At 37.8% G+C, this 20,966-nt stretch overlaps 1 protein-coding gene across 1 annotated transcript in view; it reads right to left on the reverse strand.

The window, feature by feature from the left end:
* RFX7 (regulatory factor X7) overlaps window positions 1-17,991 on the reverse strand; it is a 140,589-nt gene extending 122,598 nt beyond the window's left edge. The window contains exon 1 of the mRNA XM_053593918.1: window positions 17,830-17,991. Within this exon, the coding sequence (XP_053449893.1) occupies window positions 17,830-17,990 (161 nt within the window). The 5' untranslated portion in view covers window position 17,991. The remainder of the gene's footprint in view (window positions 1-17,829) is intronic.
* Window positions 17,992-20,966: the final 2,975 nt, after the last annotated feature.

Here is a 20,966-nt window from a genome sequence, read left to right on the forward strand (position 1 = left end):
TTAATTATAAAGAGAGGAAGTACAGGTGTAGACATCTAACAGGAATAAATTAGTTACCTACAGGGCAGTCATCTCATGAAAGATTAAAAGCAAGGAATCGTTTTGGGAAGGGTAACAAACAGATGCTACCTATCCTAGGTAAGACTGGCTCTGACAGGGTGCAGAAGTGAAAAACTCTGACCATTATTTTCACAAATCCAAAGACTGGGCCCTCAATTTCAGAAGCAGGAAAAAAAAAAAAAATTAAGGAAGGAACTGAGAAAGAAAACTCAGGCTTAAATGGACTAAAAGCAAAGGTGGAAAAAAATAGTATTATAGAGAAAAACTACAAATATTTAAGCTTTCTGTTAAGACCTGCTATTTAACAAAACTAAAGTATAACCTTTGACATAAACTACCCACTAGTAATCAAGGCTGTACCCAAAGATTTCCTTATCATCATGAACAGAATGAAAGCTATAAATAACTATGCATACACTGTATGAAACCCTCCACAGAGGAAGGGCATCAAAACAAAACTGCAACCCTAAAGAAAAGTGGCACCGAACACTAGGACGGGAGTGGCCAACCACTGAAGAACAAAGGGAGCTTTCTTTCTGTTGGAGGGTTCCTCAGGTCTGTTGTATATGTAGGAGATATCTCTTTGGCATTCTCTGTGTTTTGCTTTTAAAAGCTCTAAAAAATCTCCTTGGAGCAAAAAATATTGAACAAAAACTATTACTCCATAAAAAAGAAAAAAATAATCAGTATGGTTATTTAAAGAATTCAGAAAGACATAAAAACATAAACATAGGGGTGGAAGGTAGATAGAGAGAAGGGAAATGCTGTTCAAAGGGTACAAAGGAGGAATAAGTTCTGGCAATCTACCGCACGACAAGGTGACTGGAGTTAATAATAATGTGTTGTATATCTCAAAATTGCTGTGAGTGGAGTCTGAATGTCCTCACCCAAAGAAATATATGAAGTGACAGATAATTAGCCTGATCTGCTCATCCCACAATATATACATAATGTATGGAAACATTATAATGTACCCCACAAATATTTACAATTATAATTTGCTAATTAAAAATAAAAATACATTTTTAGGAAGACATAATAATTAATCTTGAATTCTTTGGAAATAGCTTTCAAGAAAGCAACTGCATTCCCCTAAAATTAAGCCTTACAGATCAACAGGTAAGTGTCATTACTGCCAATACGTGCCAGACTTACTTCTTTGTTTTCAACACAATTTGGGCTGTACTAATTTGACACATCACAATTTCTAGAGGTCAAAAAATGTTTTAATGTGTGGCAGGGCTACTAGAGTTAATTTTTTTACTCCCTCCCTACGAGGTATGAGAAATTGTTAAAATAATTAACATTTTTTATTAAGCGCACTGGACACTTCTTTATAATTAAACAGTATTTTATAAGAAGGTATATAACATCATAAATCCATAAAATTCACAGACCAGGGGAAAAGGAAATAAGTGTGTGAGTTTCAGGAAAATATTTCAAACTTCAAGCTTAAAAAAAAAAAAAATAGCCAGGCATTGTGGCGGGTACCTGTAGTCCCAGCTACTTGGGAGGCTGAGACAAGAGAATCACTTAAGCCCAAGAGTTTGAGGTTGCTGTGAGCTGTGATGCCACAGCATTCTACTGAGGGTGACATAGTGAAACTCTGTCTCAAACAAAAACAAAAAAGAACTTGCAAAAAATAATACTTGCAATTACATTATATGTTTATTTGAATACTAATAAAATGATTCATTTTGGTAATACTACTTTCCATATGAACACTAAAACATTCAAAGAGGTTGTCTGTAAACAGAAACTTAATGATAAACTATGCTTCTATGCTGTTGAAAATGGTGTAGCAAGAAAACTTAAATTTTTACTTCAACCACACTTAGTTACTTGCAACTTAAAACTACATGAGAGAGTGGACAGTGGGAAGTAGGAGGAGAAATTGTAGGAAAACTACATCAGACCTCCAAGTGAAGTCTACAAAAAGTTTGGTAGTTACCAAGTTGGCTTCTGGGGAAAAGTCTATAAGGAAGAGATACAATCCATCTACATGGTTCTAACTAACATGGAAACCACATAAATGAATATTTTATTACCAGTTTAACAACTGGCTACAAGAATTACAATTTAGAGGGACCATGATCAACGACTTAAACTGCTCAGAAAAGGCTCTTGTAGTTAACTGAGCTGCATTCTGAGGGGATAAGTTGACATTAACTAAGGAGGTTGGGCTGGCAAAAAGTGGACCAAGCAAAAGGACAGCAGGTGAAAAAAGAAAGAACAAGACCAATTAGAATAGTCTACTAAAACCACTATCTAAGTAAAAAGAGGAAACCAGGAGTAGTAAGGCTGCTAGACTGTTATGATAATCATTTGTATCTTCTCTCTCTACTGTTAATATATTCTACTTTAGTTTGCTTCTATTAAAATAATTGAATTATATGAAAAATGTTTTATCCTTAATTCCTACTTTTTACTAATTTACTTAGGCCATTAATTTGAAATTGCTGATGCTTCTACTATACAAATTATGAACATTTAGTGTCTCTGATGGACACATATTTCAGATTTAATAACTGTACCTATAATAAAGTGCTTAATATGCAAGTATATCTCTCTACTCAAAGAGCCTAATACATCCATAATTTTTGGAAAATAGAGAAAAGTTTAAATAAAGTCACTCCTAGCTAACTGCAATACCCTTGGACCATCATCTACTAATATGATACATTTTAGATGTATTTACACAAATACATCTTCATGTTTTACACAAAATTTCAGTGACCCCATGCCATCTGGTTTCCCTGTGTCTGCCCTTGCTGCACGGTCCACACTCTCTTCTCAATGCAACAGTCAAGTGAGACTTTAAAGCATCGGTTGGGTCATAGGTCACTCCTCTGCTCAGAATCCTACAGTGACACTCATCTCTCTAAAAATGAAAGTTTAAGTTTTAGTGTTTACAAGATCTGCAAAGCCCAACACAAATCTGCCTGCTTCTTTGCTTCTGACCTCATCTGCTACACTACTCTGCTCACAGCACTCTTGCTGCTGCCTCTTTGTAAGAAGCCTTCTCAAGACCTTTGCATCTGCTGTTCCTGCTGCCTGGAAAAGTCTTCCTGCACCTATCATCATGGTTCCCTCCGTCACAGTACAGTAATATGGTATTAAAAATCAGAAGTAATCATATAATCTTGTATATGAATGGTATGTTAAAATGTAAAGGTTCTTTCAATTTTATTGCTCTTAAAAAATAACAGCCAACATCTATTAAGTACTTGCCATGTGTCAGATTGTATAGCAGGTACTTTATAGTAATTATCTCCTTTACCCTTCATTACCATCCTATGAGGTAAGTACTATTACTAGTTCTATTTTACTGAAAAAGTAAACAGCTTCAAAGATTAGGTGACTTGGGTGGCAAACCCAGGCAACTAATTCTAAAACTTATTTTAATAACTTATTACACTACTACACTGGATCGCCTCTCTGTGATTCTGATTATTTTTCACCTTAAAACTGTTAAATGTAAGGCTGGGCACAGTGGCTCATGCCTGTAATCGTAGCACTCTGGGAGGAAGTGGGTGGACTGCCTGACCTCACAGGTTTGAGACCAGCCTGAGCCAGAGGGAGACCTCATCTCTAAAAATAGCCAGGCACTGTGGTGGGCACTTGTAGTCCCAGCTACGTGGGAGGCTGAGGCAAGAGAATACTAGTATTCTCACTTAAGCCGAAGAGTTTGAGGTAGCTGTGAGCTATGATGCTACGGCACTCTACCGAGGGTGACAAAGTAAGACTGTCTCAAAAAAAAAAAAGTTAAATATGCAAGATTTTTTATAAAAGTTACTCTGTCTAGTAAATTTCTATGCTTGACAGAGAAATTTTCTTTCCCTTTTAAAGAGAAAACTAATGTAGAGGAGTTCAATTACCTTCATAGTTCAAAAAAAAAAGTTGCAGAAAAAAAGATAGCTTACATGTAGTACTTTATAATTACAAATACATAAAGTAGAAGTGTCTGAAACCCACACAAGTTATGGTGAAACTCAACACAATACTTTGATTTTTTTTTTTTTTTTGTAGTAAGTATCTAAGTAGAAGAAAGCTTTGTAGCATATCTAAAGCAGTAAGAGCACTGCTCCACAGAGGATAAAAGCAAGGAAAGATAAAAGCAAGGAAAAAAATAATGGAGCCAAACGCAACTTTATCTTTTGAGTTTCTAGAAACCCATATCCTATTGTTAAGTTTCATCAACATTAAGAAAAACAAAAAACAAACAAAAACAAATAAAAAACACTACCTCAAATTCTCCTATTGCCTCTGACCCTTTAGAATTATAATTAGACAAATAACCTTTCTATTTCTAATTGCTATGTAGCCTGGTCAATATAATTCACTTTTCAACCGCTTGAAAAAAATAACAAACTGTTCTCAAATTAGATCATGATGTTAATTGTACAACTATGTAAATATACTCAAAAGCACTTAATTGCATGCTTAAAACAGGTGAATATAACGATATGAAAATTATCTCAATAAACCCGTTTTATAAAGAAAATCAGAATCCACGTAAGTGCTCAATAATTACTTGCAAAATTAATCCTAAAAGGAAATTAAGTGGTTTAAACATAAACCTAGGCAGAAAATAAGTTCGTTTCCTCTTAAACTCTTGTATAACTTAAGCACTTTGCCATTTGCTTGCAACTTTTATAGCAAATGTTCTCAAATTCAGTGTTACAACACAGCAGTGAAGTATGTTACAAGTAACTGGTTACTAAATTATGATAAAGTACCAAAGTATTAGTGGTATGTTTGTAGACAACATACCACTGGGGTTGGGCAGTCTTGCTTTTCATCCACCCTAACAGTCTCTGTCTTTTAAATGGTATTATTTAAAGTGATTATTGATACAGCTGAGTTAATATGTACCGTTACTATTAACTGTTTACTTTCATTACCCTTTTTCCTTGTTTGTATTTTTTGCTTTCCATTTCTATTTCTGCATTCTCTAATTTTGAGCATGTTATGGTTCTATTTTCTCTATATGCCTAGCATATCAATTACACTACATTTTTTAGTGGTCATCCCAGAGTTTACAACACACATACATTTACAGCTAATCCAAGATGTCTTTCAAACAACACTACGCTGCTTCATGATTTAAGTGTTACTACCTTATAACAAACAGAGTATTTCCAACTCCTCCATCTCATCTCTCATAAGATTGTTGTCATTCATTTAACTTATCCATGAGCTATAATCACTGAATACACTGTTGCTGTTATTATTTTGAACAAATTATTATTAGATCAATTAAAGAAAAGAAAAATAAAAGATTTTATTTTACCTTCATTTTTTCCTTCTCATTTTCCTTATGTAGATTTGAGTTTCTAACCTATATCATTTTCCTTCTTTCTGAAGACTTTCTTTCCTTTCCTTTTTCTTTCTTTTTTTTTTTTTTAATTAGGAGCTGGGGCTGGGTTAGAACTGACCAGGCCTGGTGCATGTGGCCGGCGCCCTACTGACTGAGATATGGGCACTGCCTGACTTTCTTTTCATTTTGTGGTGACAGATTTCAAGATTTTATTTGTCTGAGAAAGTCATTATTTCCTTTACTTTTGAAGAATAATTTTGCTGGATACAAAATTCTAGGTTGATGGTTTTAGTTCTTTTTTCTTTCAATATCAAATATTTTACTCTACTCTCTCCTTATGTGCATGACTTCTGAAGAAAACTCTGATGTAATTCCTATCCTTATCCCTTTGCAGGTAAAGAAATTCTCCCTCTCCAGCTTCTCTCAAGATTTTCTGCCTTTGATTTTCTACTGTTTGACAAAAATATGCCCAGGTATACTTTTTTTTAGTATTTACCCTGGCTGGTGTTCCTTGAGCTTCCTAGATCTCTGGTTTGGTCTTTGTCATTAATTTTGGAAAATTCTTTTTTTTTTTTTTTGGCCAGGGCTGGGCTTGAACTCGCCACCTCTGGCATATGGGACCGGCGCCCTACTCCTTGAGCCACAGGCGCCGCCCAATTTTGGAAAATTCTTAAGCCACAAACACTTCAAGTTATTTCTTCTGTTCCTTTCTTTCTACTACTTCTGATATTCTCCTTGTGTTATATCTTCTGTAATTGTCTCATAGTTCTTGGATGTTCTGTTCCATCTTTGTCATTCTTTTTTCTCTTTACATTTCAGTTTTGAAAGCTTCTATTGACATATCTTCCTACTCACAGATTCCTTCCTAAGTCGTGTTGTCATGTACTACTGATGAGGCCAACAAAGGCCTTTTTCGTCTGTGTTAGTGTCTTTGATTTCCAACGTTTCCTTTGGGTTCTTTCTTAGAGTTTCCATTACTCTGCTTATCTTGCCTATTTTTTATTGCCTGTTGTTCATTTTGTTCCTTTTGAACTCTGAGCTTGCTAACTATATTTATTCTAAATTCCTTGTCACAATCCCAAAATCTGTCATGTCTAAGTCTGATGCTGATGTTTGGTTTGCCTCTTCAGAAAGTGTTTTTCTGCCTTTCAGCATGCCTTATAATTTCTGGTTGAAAGCCTGGCATGGTAATATTGGGTAAATGGAACTGAGATAGGTATTTTGTGTTTATTTGACTAGGAATTTGGTTGTCTTTACTGTTTGTTGTAATTGGGGTGTCAGAGGCTAAAATTTTTTCTGTGGTTCTTGTTTTTATCTCCCCTGTTGTCTTTGGGTATCCTTTGAGACTCCTTAACTATGGCCAGAAGCTTATAGTTTTTTTAACTGTAATCTCCTGTGATTACATGATGTGGAGGTAAAGTGTGGTAGGGAGAGGGAAAGCACTCTAGAATTCTACGATTAGGTCTTATTCTTACATAGTTTGAGTTGAGGACCTCCCTTCCCTCACATCAAAGGTTAGAGGGGGTTGAAAGTGGGTATTTTCCTTCATCCAGGTTTGTGAGGCTTTGGTAAAGCCCAAGTCAATTAGGCTCTGGTAAAATAGGTTCTTCTGAGGGCAAATCTTGTTAAAGAGAACACAGAGCTCTGGGCATGTTTCAAAACAGTTATTCTTCTCCTCCTCCTGCAGGAAGCACAAGGGGATTTTTCTCTGATAGTCACTGACAGGGCACATTGAAGTTAAAACTCCAGCAAGTGCCAGGAAGCCCTCCTAAAACTAGGACCCCTTTGTTTTTAAATCTCAAGCTAGTCTACAATGCACCCCCAGCAATGCATCAATCACAACTTGATGTGCTACTCCTACCGTGGCTTTAGCTGTGGGCTTCTACTGCTGGGATTCTGCTCCTGGTAAATGCCGATTCTCTGAATCACCTGTCTCTCCAGTTTTCAGAGCAGCAATTTGACCTATGACCTCAATTTTGAAGAGTTGGTGATTTTCAGTTGGTTCAGTTTTTTTTCTTGTTGTGGTTACAGTAATGTGGACTTTCAATCTCTTGATGTGTCAGACCAAAATCAGAAGTCAACAGAGTTTACTATTATTATTATTAATACTAGGAAATGTGTTAAGACTATTCCTGAAATACAACTCTCACTTATTTGTGTTCTATGATGCTTTGCATATAATCCTGGTTTACCCAAGGGAGAACTACAGTACAATTAATATCAAGCAAGTGAGGTGATCATTATCCATTGTTTGTCAAGGAAAAGAAGAGAACACTGGGAACTGTAATCTGTATTCCTTGTTTTCTCAGCATGTCAGTGGGTCCCAGGGATCCAAAAACTACTGCCTGAAGGCCAAATCCAGTCACATCCATTCATTTATATATTGTCTATGGCTAATCTCCTTATATAATGGCAGAGTAAAATAACTGCAACAGAGACTATGTTCTACAAAGCCAAAAATAATTACTATCTGGTCTTCTGAAGAAAAAGTTTGCTGGTCCCTGGGTTATACATCCCATACTATCTTGCACATGGATCACTGGGGGGTGTGTGTGTGTGTGTGTGTGTGTGTGTGTGTGTGTGTGTGTGTGTGTGTGTGTGTGTATGTCTTTTAACTGCTGAGTAGGGCTGAGTAGAATTGTGTTCAATTCGTATTTATCAATTCATTTAATATACAATTACTGAGACCAAAGGTATCCGTTTAAAGGAAATGTACAACATAATGTAAATAATGCTATAGCAAAATTATATTCAAATACTATGAAAATTAAAGTTAGGCTACTTAAGAATGATTGAAAATACAGAAGTCCTCCCTTATCCATCAGGGATATATTGCAAGACTCCCAGTGGACACCCTAATGTATAAATTAAGCACAGTAAGATTAATAATAGTTTATAACCATAACTATAATAAAATAAAATAGCAAAATAAGTAACAGTAATAAGTAAAGAGTAAAATGAGGGTTACTTGAAAATAGCACTGTGACACCACCTGCGATGGCTACCAAGTGACTGATGGGTGGGTAGCATATAAGGTGTAGCTATGTTGGACAAAGGGACGACTTGTGTCCCAGACAGGACAGAGTGAGATGGCATGAGATTTCAACATGCTACTTAGAATGGAGTACAATTTAAAATTTATGGATTGTTTATTTCTGGAGTTTTCCATTTACTATTTTCTCACTGATTGACTAAAGGTAAATGGAACCTTGGAAAAGTGAAACTAAGAAGAGGGAAAACTACTATACTATAATTTGGCAACACAAGACTTCGGTTTAATTTTTTTTTTTTTTAAAGATGAATCCTGGCTCAGCGCCTGTGGCTCAAGTGGCTAAGGCGCCAGACACATACACCTGAGCTGGCCCCAGCCCGGGGCCCGGCAAACAACAATGATGGCTGCAACCATAAAATAGCCGGTCGTTGTGGCAGGCGCCTGTAGTCCCAGCTTCTTGTGAGGCTGAGGCAAGAGAATCGCTTAAGCCCAGGAGTGGGAGGTTGCTGTGAGCTAAGATGCCATGGCACTCTACCCAGGGTGACAGTTTGAGGCTCTGTCTCAAAAAAAATAAAAATAAAAATAAAATAAAATAAAAAGATGAATCCTCTAACCCTGTGGTTCTCAAAGAATCAAAATCACCTGAAGGCTAGTCAAAACAAAGCTCACTGACCATATGATCGTAGCCCCAGAGTTTCCGCTATAGTAAATCCAGGAAGGATACTCAAAATTTACATTTACATTTCTAACAAGTTCCCAGGTAATCATAATTTCAGAACTTCACTAACCAGTTTTCAATATAAAATATAATTTTAAAGCTAAAAGGGACTTTTAAGGCAAGATTATCAGACCAAAAAATGAAAAAGGAGGGTGGCACCTGTGGCTCAAAGGAGTAGGGCGCTGGCCCCATATGCCAGAGGTGGTGGGTTCAAACCCAGCCCTGGCCAAAAGCTGCAAAAAAAAAAAAAAAAAGAAAAAGGAAAATAAAGGCTCGGCGACCTTAGCTCAGTGGTTAGGGCGCCAGCCACATACACTGAGGCAGGCGGGTTTGAACCCAGCCAGGGCCTGCTGAACGACGACTGCAACCAAAAAAAGAGCCGGGTGTTGTGGCGGACACCTGTAGTCCCAGCTACTTGGGAGGCTGAGGTAAGAGAATGGCTTAAGCTGAAGAGTTTGAGGTTGCTGTGAGCTGTGATGTCACAGCGCTCTACTGAGGGCAACATAGTAAGACTCTGGCTCAAAAAAAAAAAAAAAAAGAAAAGAAAAGATACCCTACCATGCTTGCAACCTATATGGCCAGCTTTAAGAATGTGAAACACTGCAGGCCCTCAAAGTTGTTTTTCTATTTTAGTCCTACCCCTTCAGGACTTCCCAAAGAAATCTATCTCCTTCCTTAGTTGCCCTCACTCCATAAGTTTCCTTTGCCACTTTAGCCATAACTCAACAAATTACTTTAGCCTTTGGTCTTGTCTCCTAACTAGCTCAAACCCTCCACCAGGACCAAATTTTAAGCAAGCCTCTCTAATTCAATGTTAAGCGGGTCTTTAAAATCCCAAGTTTATCTTTTGAGAACTAGGCTGGGACACAGAATAAACTAATCAGTCCATAACCCAGCCTGCCCCATCCTTGTGTATTGAATTCAGATTTCCCTGACCACTTGATTCTATAAATTCAGAATTAATCTTTGAGCGTCTCACTTCTTAAAACTGGGTATATTTAGAATTTGCCCAAATGTTCCTTACTAGTGGCTCTGCTTCAGGAAAAGGGATCACACATTTAATCTAACAATTATATTTTAGAGCACAGATTAATGACTGCAAACAAAATTAGAAGTGACTCCCTTACATTAGCTAAAGTATCTTGTTGGAACATATATCCCAGGTTCCCAAGCACCAACTTTACTCCAAGCAAGATATCACTGAAGTGACACTCATTTCCAATTAAATTGTTAAATATCATATACATTGCTAAAACAATGGCAAGTTCTGGGCTTCCCTATATACAAATAATATATTTTATACTAATATAAATTACTGATTATATACCAGTTGCTTTGTTTGAGCTATATTAAGTCTCTGAATACCTTAGAACTTTATGTATTAGAAAATAAGAATGTTTCATTTAAATTCAGTAAAAACTTAACGAAAATTGAATTATGTCAGATAAGGGCAGGCTAAATTACTGAAAAAAAATTAAATTATACAACTCAGAATACTGTTCCCTGGGAGTTGAGGAAAGGTATATGAGGCAGTGGTTCATAAGGTGGATCTTGAAGTTAGACTTACATCAGCAGAAAAAAAGATAAAGTTTCTTCAGGTAGCAGGTAAAGAGACTAGGACAGACAAGCAGATAATGAAAGCAACGAAAAAGGGTTATGGATAATGCATACTGAAGCAGCTACTTAATACAGTAATCCCCTGTTCTCATCTTGTAGCTACTGGGAAGTACAAGGTACTCAAAGCACAGAAAACAACACAAACCCAAGGGCTCTCCATGCTTGGTTTATATTTTTAAAATAAGGCATCATAAATGCCAACATAATAGGCCCAAGGGGCTTTGTCATCACTGATGCTTTATCTATAAAAGTGCTCAAATTCTAAAAATTACCCATTTCAGAAAGAAAAGGGAAGTAATTGTAAGGTATATGCGCCATTACTTCCTAGCTTCCTATTCCCATGCCCTTAGTAGGCATTACTAATCAATCAGATTTAGCATGTCAGTTCAAATTAATTTGCTAAACCTGAGTTGGAATTAGTATAAAGGTACCTTTGCTATCCAAACCCTTGCTATTCAAATTTAGACAACAAATGGGTTCAGATTTATTTATTTATTTATTTTTTAGGTAAGGCAATTTGAAGGACATAATTTGTCACACTATATGGACTCACACCTTCCAAAACTTCAAGATGTAGCAGATTGGAATCTGTCACTCTCTGACCTTTCATTCTCTGAACTCAAGAACCAAGCTAGATATGCAAATAGCAAGGAATATCTGCATGTTTTCAGCCTGCTTTCAGATATGAAGAAATATAAAACCTCACCTCCCACACAACTTTTTGTAATATGTATTTTATATATATATATAATATATATATGAGAGCTACTATAATAGACATCTTATGGAGATATTGTATATAATTAACCAAAGTTCATGACACAGAAAAGAAAAAATGCCTATTTAATTGATTTACAGATAAATTAAACCATGTTTTAAAGTTTTTATTTACTGAGTAGTAAATATCTTAATTCATAGTCAGCAACCAAGTGTATTAAGTCTTTAGAGCTATTGTTCCTCAATTTATTATCATACCCAAGGCAGGAAGATTATTGTTCCTATTAGCTACCTTTAACCCAAATGCTTAGAACCCTCTAGAAAGCAGGAGAGAAAGCAACTAAAAGACTAAAAGAGAGAGAATGTGGAAAGGAGGCACTGGATCAGAGTCCTCTACTTTGGTCAGAGATGTGGAGTAACCATCTCACTGTCCTGTTCTTTATAATTTACAAAGTATATTCTGTCACAATTACTTACTAGAATGTCTACCCTAGATTAGGAGGAATAATTGTGAGGTTGAACCCCATACTAAATTATTTTGAAAAGAATCCACACCTTTCTTGTTTACATAATCAAATTTACAATTCGATATTCACTACTGCCTTAAAATATTAAAGTATTACATTATTATTATCATGGGAAAGGGTTAAATATGGAGCACCTCCTTATATAGAAAACAAAAGAAGCACACAAACAGCCTCCCTACTACAACCAGCAGCTTGTAAACTCTCCAATAACTAGGATTACTACATGGCCTTACATATTTCTGCATAATAAACAGCTCTTAAAATACCTCAAACATAATACATGCTTAAGAAATATTTGCAATCTCACTTAACAGCACCTTTGCACAAGGTAACAATAAGTGAACAATACCCAAGGAAACACTGACAAATATTAATAATTTGTACATTGAAAATGACCTGCTGATCACCTGTGATGAGTTCATTATGTTAGTCTTTCATTATGCTTGTTGTATCTTTCATTATTATTGTCAATATTAATTTAAATAGTAACAGAGTCATAGAAATTTAAGCTAAAGGAACTTGCAAGATCATTTAGTACAACCCTCTCGTTTTGTAAATGCAGAAACCAAGTACTTTTTCCAAGATTCACACTTGACACTTGTCACTTCTTTCCCCAGTCCCCTAGCTAAATAAAAGCAAAGTTTAATTGTACATTTTTACTTAGGTTAATTGTACAAGGTTAATATTACAAGTGAATGGACATTCCTCAAATACCACACTCTAGCATAGTATTTCATATATAGCAGATTCATTTGAGTACTTACATACTGTTCTAGCTTGAAGTGCTCAAATTTGAGTAAATGATAAGACTGCTTTTAATTTTCTTCTATACAATGTCAGTGTGCAAGATTTTTCTAATATAAAAAGCAATGTAAGCTTTTATTCAAAGTGTACCTTTCATAAGGCACTTCTGTGTTTTCACTGCAAAGCTAATTTTCCCAATAATACCAAAAACTAATAGTAAGACAGAGACCAAATCAGTTCTGCACATACCATCATTCAAGTCACCTTCCAATGAATAGAGCAAATTGGTCAATTATTTGTAAAATAAATATCCATTACCTAACCTAAACAAGACTGGAAAATAGACAGGCTTGAAATTGCTTAACTTGCCTTTCTGGTCAATAGAAAAGACAACTGAATCAGTTTCAAATTTAAGACAGCAAAGAACTGCCTTCTTTCTGGAATCAGAAATGCTTAGTATTGAGACACAATCATCCCAGCTCACTACATTCCGACAAGCAAAAAAGCACCCTAAGTTTTTTTTCATGCTTGGTATAGAACATGGGCTGAACTCAGGTTAGGTAGCATGTCAACCAACTAATCAAAATATATGAAAGTCAACTGATATACTAGTCAGTTTCTATTTTTAAAACAAAATGAAGATCATAACCTCACAGTTAACATAAACTCCAAAGTTATGCAGTTATAGTAAAGTTATGAATTTCCCAGTGCAGCTGAAGAAATGATAATTATTTCTCAGACATAGCTAATAAAGTGCCTGACCCAGAACCAAGGACAGAACTAAACTACTCAGTTCTAGGACAGGGGACAGAAATCAGAATATGGCATCACTATGTAAATCTTATGGATTACCAAACTTTGCTCACTGTAACTAAGATGGAAACAAGATAATCACTTAATGTCCAGAGGTTTATTGCCATCACAATAAATCAGAAAGAAAACAAAATTGTTCAATTTCGATTTAAATTAGAATTTAGAAACCAGCATTGAATAAAGACAAGAAACTCTGATCCCAGCAATTTCCAGGGTGTGACAAGGAATCAGAGGAATCCTATAGATCGTATTATTTGTTTTGTTTTGTTTTTTTTCATAAAGTGGAGAGAATGGTAGATCTTATAGGACTGTTTAAAGGGAAGGTTTATAAGATCTTATCTGGAAATAAAAGAGTTACATAAATAAAAATAACAATTGATAGCTAATTCTTTTAAAAATCTCTGAATTTATTTGAGCAAATACAGTATTAGGATATTTTCTACAATAAAGCATTAGGATTTCACTTAAATTTCCAGTTAAACATTTGTTACAGGTTGAATATTGCAAATACTTTAGACCAAAAGTATTTCAGGTTTAGGATTTTTCTGCATTTGGGGATATTCACATATACATAATGAGATATCTTGGGGATGGGACCCAAATCTAAATCCAAAATTCATCTGCTTCATATTCATCTTCTACACATGGGCTAAAGGTAATTTTACACAATATTTTAAATACTTTCGTGCATGATACAAAGTTTTGACTGCAACCTGTCACATGCGTCAGGTGTGGAATTTTCCACTTGTGGAGTCATACTAGCACTAAAGAAGTTTTGAATTTTGGAGAATTTCAGATTTTGGATTAGAGATGATCAACACTGTACTGAAATTATAGCCTAACTGCAAATATGCTATTCACTCCCACCCCCTGTAGGTATCATCTATTCACAAGCATAACTAATCAAACAAGCTAAAGCAATCTCAAATGTTATTTTCTCTATCCTATTTTTCTACAGCAATTTTATTCTATTGGAGTTTCAAGTAAAATTGCTCTAAAAACGTTAAAAAAGCACAGTAAATTTTTTGTTGCTGTTTCAGTACAAATTTTCATTTTCCCAAACACTAGGAAACAGGGGCGATGGGAAAATTGGCTGTGGTGTTCATTTCTGAGGTATCCAAAGAGGGGTGCAATGTGGGTTAAAGTTTGCAGGTAGGTTGAGTTGTGACTTTGTTTTAGGTTGCTGGTATGAATCTTCCTTTAAAAAAAAAAAAGACATGGGTAACTAGTTTCCTTTTTTCTTAATTAAAAAAGTTTATTTTAGAATTCTGTTTAGAAAATACAAATAATATCTCTGTATTATCACATAGTCAGTATTAAAGTACACTCCTACAAATAAATATCTTTTCAAGTGAAGCATGTAGATGATTCGGACCTTTTGTCTACAAAGAGGGAATGAGTAAGTACAAACTTGTAAACTTAGATTTAAGTTGAAGGTATTCAGAAATATACCACAGAAACATAATACCACTATCTAGTTGGCAGTATATTTTCTAGAACTACCTTAAAAATACTTTATATTTCCATTTCTTAAGTAATATAGTTTCCAATCTCATTAAGTACAATGGCTTCAATTTTGAGTATTTTTTTTCAGATACTCATTTAATGCTTAAAATTACAATGGACATACTTTTATCAAACAGAATTTTAGTTTAATACATAGAATACATTAATTATGCACTGAGATAATAAATAACTCACTGTCCAGCAAAAGGCCTACATCACAAACTATATTTATATTAGTAGAGCAAGAAGACAAGTGCAGACTTGTTTGTGATCTGCAAGCCCAGTAATTTAGAAACTATGATCAACCTAAATGCAAAACTCAGTTGATAATTTTTAAATGTCACATTTTTTTAATGTAATTTTACATCCTCATTAGTAATGGTATCAAGGAATGATATAGGAAGTAGTACAAAACTAAGAAGTTCTCAGAACATCATAAGGTGATAAAATAATTGGGAAAATAATAATATTGCCTTAAAAAATGTGCAATGAAGATAGGTAAGGAATTGCAATCTTATTTATTAAAGATTATTTAAATTTAATACATACACAGTATTTCTTAGAAGATGGTAATAATGCTTTCACTTTTTAACATCTTTACTTCATACAGTCACTTGATGGATAATATAAATCCAGTCTTGTGGAGCCGGGCATATGAGACTATGTATTGAATACATCCACTAATACTTATTCTAAAGTCAAATATAACATAAAAACTATTTTTGCAAATAGCATTTCTAAAGTTGAAAATGAAATGGTAGTAAGTGTGCCACTACAATTTTAAAGTAAAAATATAAAACTGCACATTTTGGGATTAAGGTGTTTTGTTGTTCCTTTTTCAAAGCAAGTACCAAACCTGGAGTACACTTCAGAAGTTTTTCTCATGTTAAAGTCAGGACAGTTAGTCTGTAATGGACGTGTAAATATTATCAGTGAAAGATATTAAACAAATAACATGATTTACTAAAAAATGCACTCCACTATCATCATTATTCAAACACTTAAGCTGTCTATATAACTCACTCATTTTACAATTATATAGAGAAAATTCCTTTCCCCTTTTATTCTCATAATAAATTAAAACATACCTTACTGATTCAATAAAAGTGAATTTTAAAACTGCCTTTTTAAAGAGCTTTTAGTCCTTTAACTTGATGTCCCTCAGCTGAATACAAAAAGCACCATGCTTAATTCAATTTAATGACAATTTCAGAGACACTAAGTTATATCGCCTTAATAGGGGTTAAAAAATAAAACTGGTTTTAAAAAAAATAAAACTGGTTTTATGCACACCTTGATGGTGAGCAGGAAATTAACTATCACTTTTTCTAAATTTCAGTTTTAAAAAAGGGGTGAGAGTATCCATTGAATAAAGCCTGCTCTCTCTCTCCCTTACACACACACACACACACACACACACACACACACACACACACACACACACACACACGACAATCATATTTATCTAACCTATTCAAGTTGCCACAACATAACTACTGTCAAAGCCAAAAAAGTTCACCTTTAAAATATTTAAACTTTATTTTTAAATTAAAACTGAAAGCTAGGTAGTCAACTGCCAACTATTGTGTAGTATGAAACTATTAAAGCCTGACCTGACCTACTTCATATGAGCATCATGACAACACGGATGCATGCCAGGAAAATAATAAAAATTACTATATAACAAACCTCAATTTTGTATTTAAAAATTGTCACTTTTTAAGTATGTAAATACTGTGCATGCAATGTCAGCTGCATTATGTTTGTTTTTGAATTGCAAAATAAAAATAAAGAGTTTTGATATCTTAGAAGTCATATTCAATCACAAGACCCGAAAGATTTCATCTCCACTTTCAAAATGAAGGCCTTTTGTATACTACATTTAATTCTATTTTTAAACTTCTATTAAAAGCAATTTCTTAAACCAACTTCCAAATATTGCTTTCCATTTTAAAAGTAGTGCTACATTTTTTTGAAATGTCAGTTATTGAAGAATCCTACAAAACAATGCAAGTTCATGTTCAAAGAATATTTGCAATGGTTTTAACAGAGGATGGACTTAACTCAGTGTACTTAATTATTAAAAGATCACTACCAATCCTTAAGAGCTTAATCTAATGCTGAAATATTGGAAATTTTCTACAAGAATAGCAAGGGACATTCAACCTATAGTTTCTTTAAAAAGACACCTAAAATGGCAAGACATTTGAGTCCTCATTTATTTAAATTTTTAAAAAATTACTTTACGATGTACGCTACTACCTTAAAATATTTTATATTAAAGAAGCACTTTCTTCACAATCAAGGCAAAGAATAAACTCCCTGGAAGGGAAATTTAATATTAGAATAAAGTTAGCAAAAATATCCAGAAATAGTAGTTCAATTAACCCAATTGAAAGGGAAAGACACATTAATATTCTTACGCACAATGTTCTTTTGGTGAAAATTCACAATACACTTCTTCCTCCCTCTATGACTGTAAAAAGGAGTAAACACATTTCACATTCCCCAGTTTAAATTCATGCTAACATCATGCAATATGACTTCATTTCGATCCATGTTCCTCCTACACTAAGAGAAAAACACAAATAATTTGTTTATCTGCACTTCATAATTGAGGAGGGGGTAAAAGCATTTTTTTGGCTGAGAAGACCAGGGGCTCCAGAGTCCTACAATTTATGCACCAGACTCGCGAAACCCACATTCAATGAATGCATCAGCCTCCTCCTCCACTCCCCCTCCCGCCGTCCCCCACCCCCTTTGCAGCAGAAATGTGCCTGGGCTTTTTTACCCCAGCGATGGAGGATCCTCTTACCAGATGGAGTTCTTGATCTTGTGTTGCAGCGCGCTGGCCTCTGTCCCTGGCAGCCCGGGCACAAGGGCTGGCAGGGCCACCCCCGAGTTGGGGGCGCTGGGGGGAAGCTGCTGATGGGCATCAGGCTGCTGTGGTGGCGGCTGTTGTTGTTCCTCTGCCATCGCTGCTGGAGGGGTGGGAGGGAGGGAGGGAAGATGGGGGCGCGGGGAAGGGTGAAGGAAGAGCCGGGGAGGGGAGGACGAAGGGGGTAGAGGAGGAAGGGGGAGGGGAAGAGGAGGAGGAGGAGGAAGGAAGCTGGATAAGCTAGGCCTTTACTCCAGGGCTCGAGTGAGTCGCTTTCGCCTGCCGCCTGGGGGACATCACCGGGGAGACCAAGCGGCTCCTCACCGCCGGGGCGCTTCACCGCGGGAGAGGCATGGCGGCACCCCTCAGCCCCCCGCCGCCGCCGCCGCCTCCTCCCGTCAGCGGCCGGGGCTGGGGGGATGAGGAGGGGGCGTTTGATGACGAGGTGGGGGGGCCAGGCTCCCCCCCAAATCCAAGGAGGACGGTTGCTCAGGGAGTTCGCGGCCCAGTCTTCCTTCTTTATCCCCGGGGCTTTCTACTCCGGGGTCCCCACACTGCTGCAGACCCAGGCTCCGCTCCACGCCACTCCCCACGCCGCCGCCACTCGCTGCCGGCCCTGCCGCCGCCGCCGCGGCCGCCGCTGCCCTGCCAGCCCCGGAGGCAGCCCAGTGCGCGCAGCCGCACTGCGGCCCGGCGCAGTCCGCACAACACCTACCGCTCCGCCGCGGGGGGGACTGGGGGGCGTGGACGAGTGTGTGCGGGTTACGGGCGCGGGGGCCCGGGAAGGGGGCGCACGGGTGCAGAGGGTGGGCGCGGACCAGCGGCCCGGGAGGCGCGCAGCCGGGGGCCAAGAGGGGACCCACTGAGGTGGTGGAGAGCAGGAAAATGTGGGGGAGGTGCTGGCAAGAGAAAGACAACTTACGTGAGGAGGAGGAGAAACCAAATTTAATAATATCTGGCGTGGAAATGGGATTTTTTTTTTTTGGACATCTTCAAAGCAAGTAAAGGGAAATGAATAAACATTATTCCCCCCCACCTTCCCTTGACATGTGAAGATTACTTCCTCCCTGTGTAAATGAAGAGAACTGAAGCAGGTAAGAGGGGGAGCTGAGTTCTGAGAAGCCCCCAAAGAAGGACACCCGTTGGAATTAACCACCGTTTAGGTAATTCGGTCTTAAACGGAAATCGCAAGTCAGGAGCTGGATTGAGTGCTCCTCAGTCGGGCATTCAAAGCCCTCCAAATCTGGCCCCACTTTAGCCATCCAATCATAGCTGCCTCCATCCCCCTGCAAGAACTCCCGGCTCCAATCAGTGAAGTCTCCATGCCATCCTCAACGCGCAGCAGATTCATTCTTCCTTAGTGCCTTTGCTCATGCTGTTCCCCCTCCACCTCCCCACCCCACTCCCTTTTCAGGAATGCCCTCCCTCCTCCTTTATACCGCTCCCAATTCACCACAGGCTCTAACGCACAGTTCAAGTCGCGTCTTGTCAGGGTCCCTGGCAGCCAAGGCCCCTGCCTGTCTCTGAAAGAAACGCATGTAGTACAACATGGAGGCTCAGGCTGCAGCCACAAGCTCCTTCCTTTGGAGCCAGTTGAACCCCCACCACACACCACTACCCCTGTAGACTCTTCCCTCACCCACTTCCCATTCATACCTAAGGGATAGCTTTGGCCTCTGAGAGTTAGACTCCCTGCTACAAATAAGGTAGTCCCCTTTAAGAGGAGAAGAATTGTCTTTTCTAGGTGGGGCTGTTCTGGGAGGCCTAAGCTGCCCTGAGTGTGGAAGACAACAGCCAAGGCCTCTGGCACCAGATGGAACAGCTGCTCAACTCACACTGACCTTTCTCTGGCCTGTGGGTGTTACAAGCCCTTCAGCTTTAACTTTTCTGATAGTGTCTATGGGGTTTCTACCTGTAGATTGTTTGGCCACTTACCAGCTGTGCATGGACTTTGGGCTGTGAGGCACTGCCACCTTTTAGACTCCCAGTGGGTGGTGCATTTGATTGGCTTGGGTTGCCTAGCCTTAGAGTTCTCCGTTCCCTGCCTAGGACTGAACCCTCTTGCTTTTCTCCATTGTGCCCTTGGGCCTGGCCTATAGACTCAAGCCCCAGACTCATCCTGAATGCCTGCACCAGGGGTGGATGGGAGGGTGAGGAAGGACGCCTGTGTGCAAAACACTGCTCCTCCAGAAGAACCTAATCCTCTTGGATTCCCTTGTGCTCCAAATACCCACTGCATGGATTGTGTCACACAAATGAATCCCCCCTTTCCATAATCTAAGGTCACTAGTAGCTTAACCAGTTGGGAAACCTCAGGTTGTTTATGAAATTTATTTTGCATGCATGCCTTCATGTCCTACATAAAGAAAGTATTTTTCTGGACCAAACTGATAGCCATGGTGTGCACTAGACAGACGTTTTGAATAAAAATAGCTAATGTTCGTTGAACACTGTGTGTGCCAGACTAGCACTCTCCACACATTATCATAGTTATTCCTCCCCAAAACTGTGTAATGTAGGTACCGTTATTCTCCCTATTTTACACACGAAATAGAAGCTTAGAGGGGTTAAATAACATTCTTAAAATTACCCAATTAGTAAATGCAGGAACCAGGATTTGAATCTTGGCAGCTTAACTCCAGAACCAGCAAGTGATGGTGAAACTGGGATTATAATAAAATCTTGACAGAGAGAGAGGGAGAGAGAGAGAGAGAGAGAGTGTGTGTGTGTGTGTGTATACGTATATATATAACCTACCCTCATGGGAATGATGGGGGAAGTAAAAAGGCATTGGGGAAAGTTGCTATGTCCCCTGGGGCTCTAATTTTTTACCTTGCCAAAAGAGGATGATGTCGCCAAGTTGTCACACTCTGGGAGGGGAGGTTCTTAGGGAGGGGAGACTCATCCAAGGAAGGGAAATATCTGAGGCCTATAAAGGCCTTAAGAAAAGGAAGCTGAGAACCAAGACTTATTTATTTTTTTTTTTTTAAGTTCGCCACTGGGTGTCACACAGGCTGGCTTCCCGAGTGCAACTTTTTAGAGTTTTTAATAGGTTCCATAGAAGAGCCACTTTA

The sequence above is a fragment of the Nycticebus coucang genome, chromosome 6, assembly GCF_027406575.1.
Source record: "Nycticebus coucang isolate mNycCou1 chromosome 6, mNycCou1.pri, whole genome shotgun sequence".
Taxonomy (NCBI): Eukaryota; Metazoa; Chordata; class Mammalia; order Primates; family Lorisidae; genus Nycticebus; species Nycticebus coucang.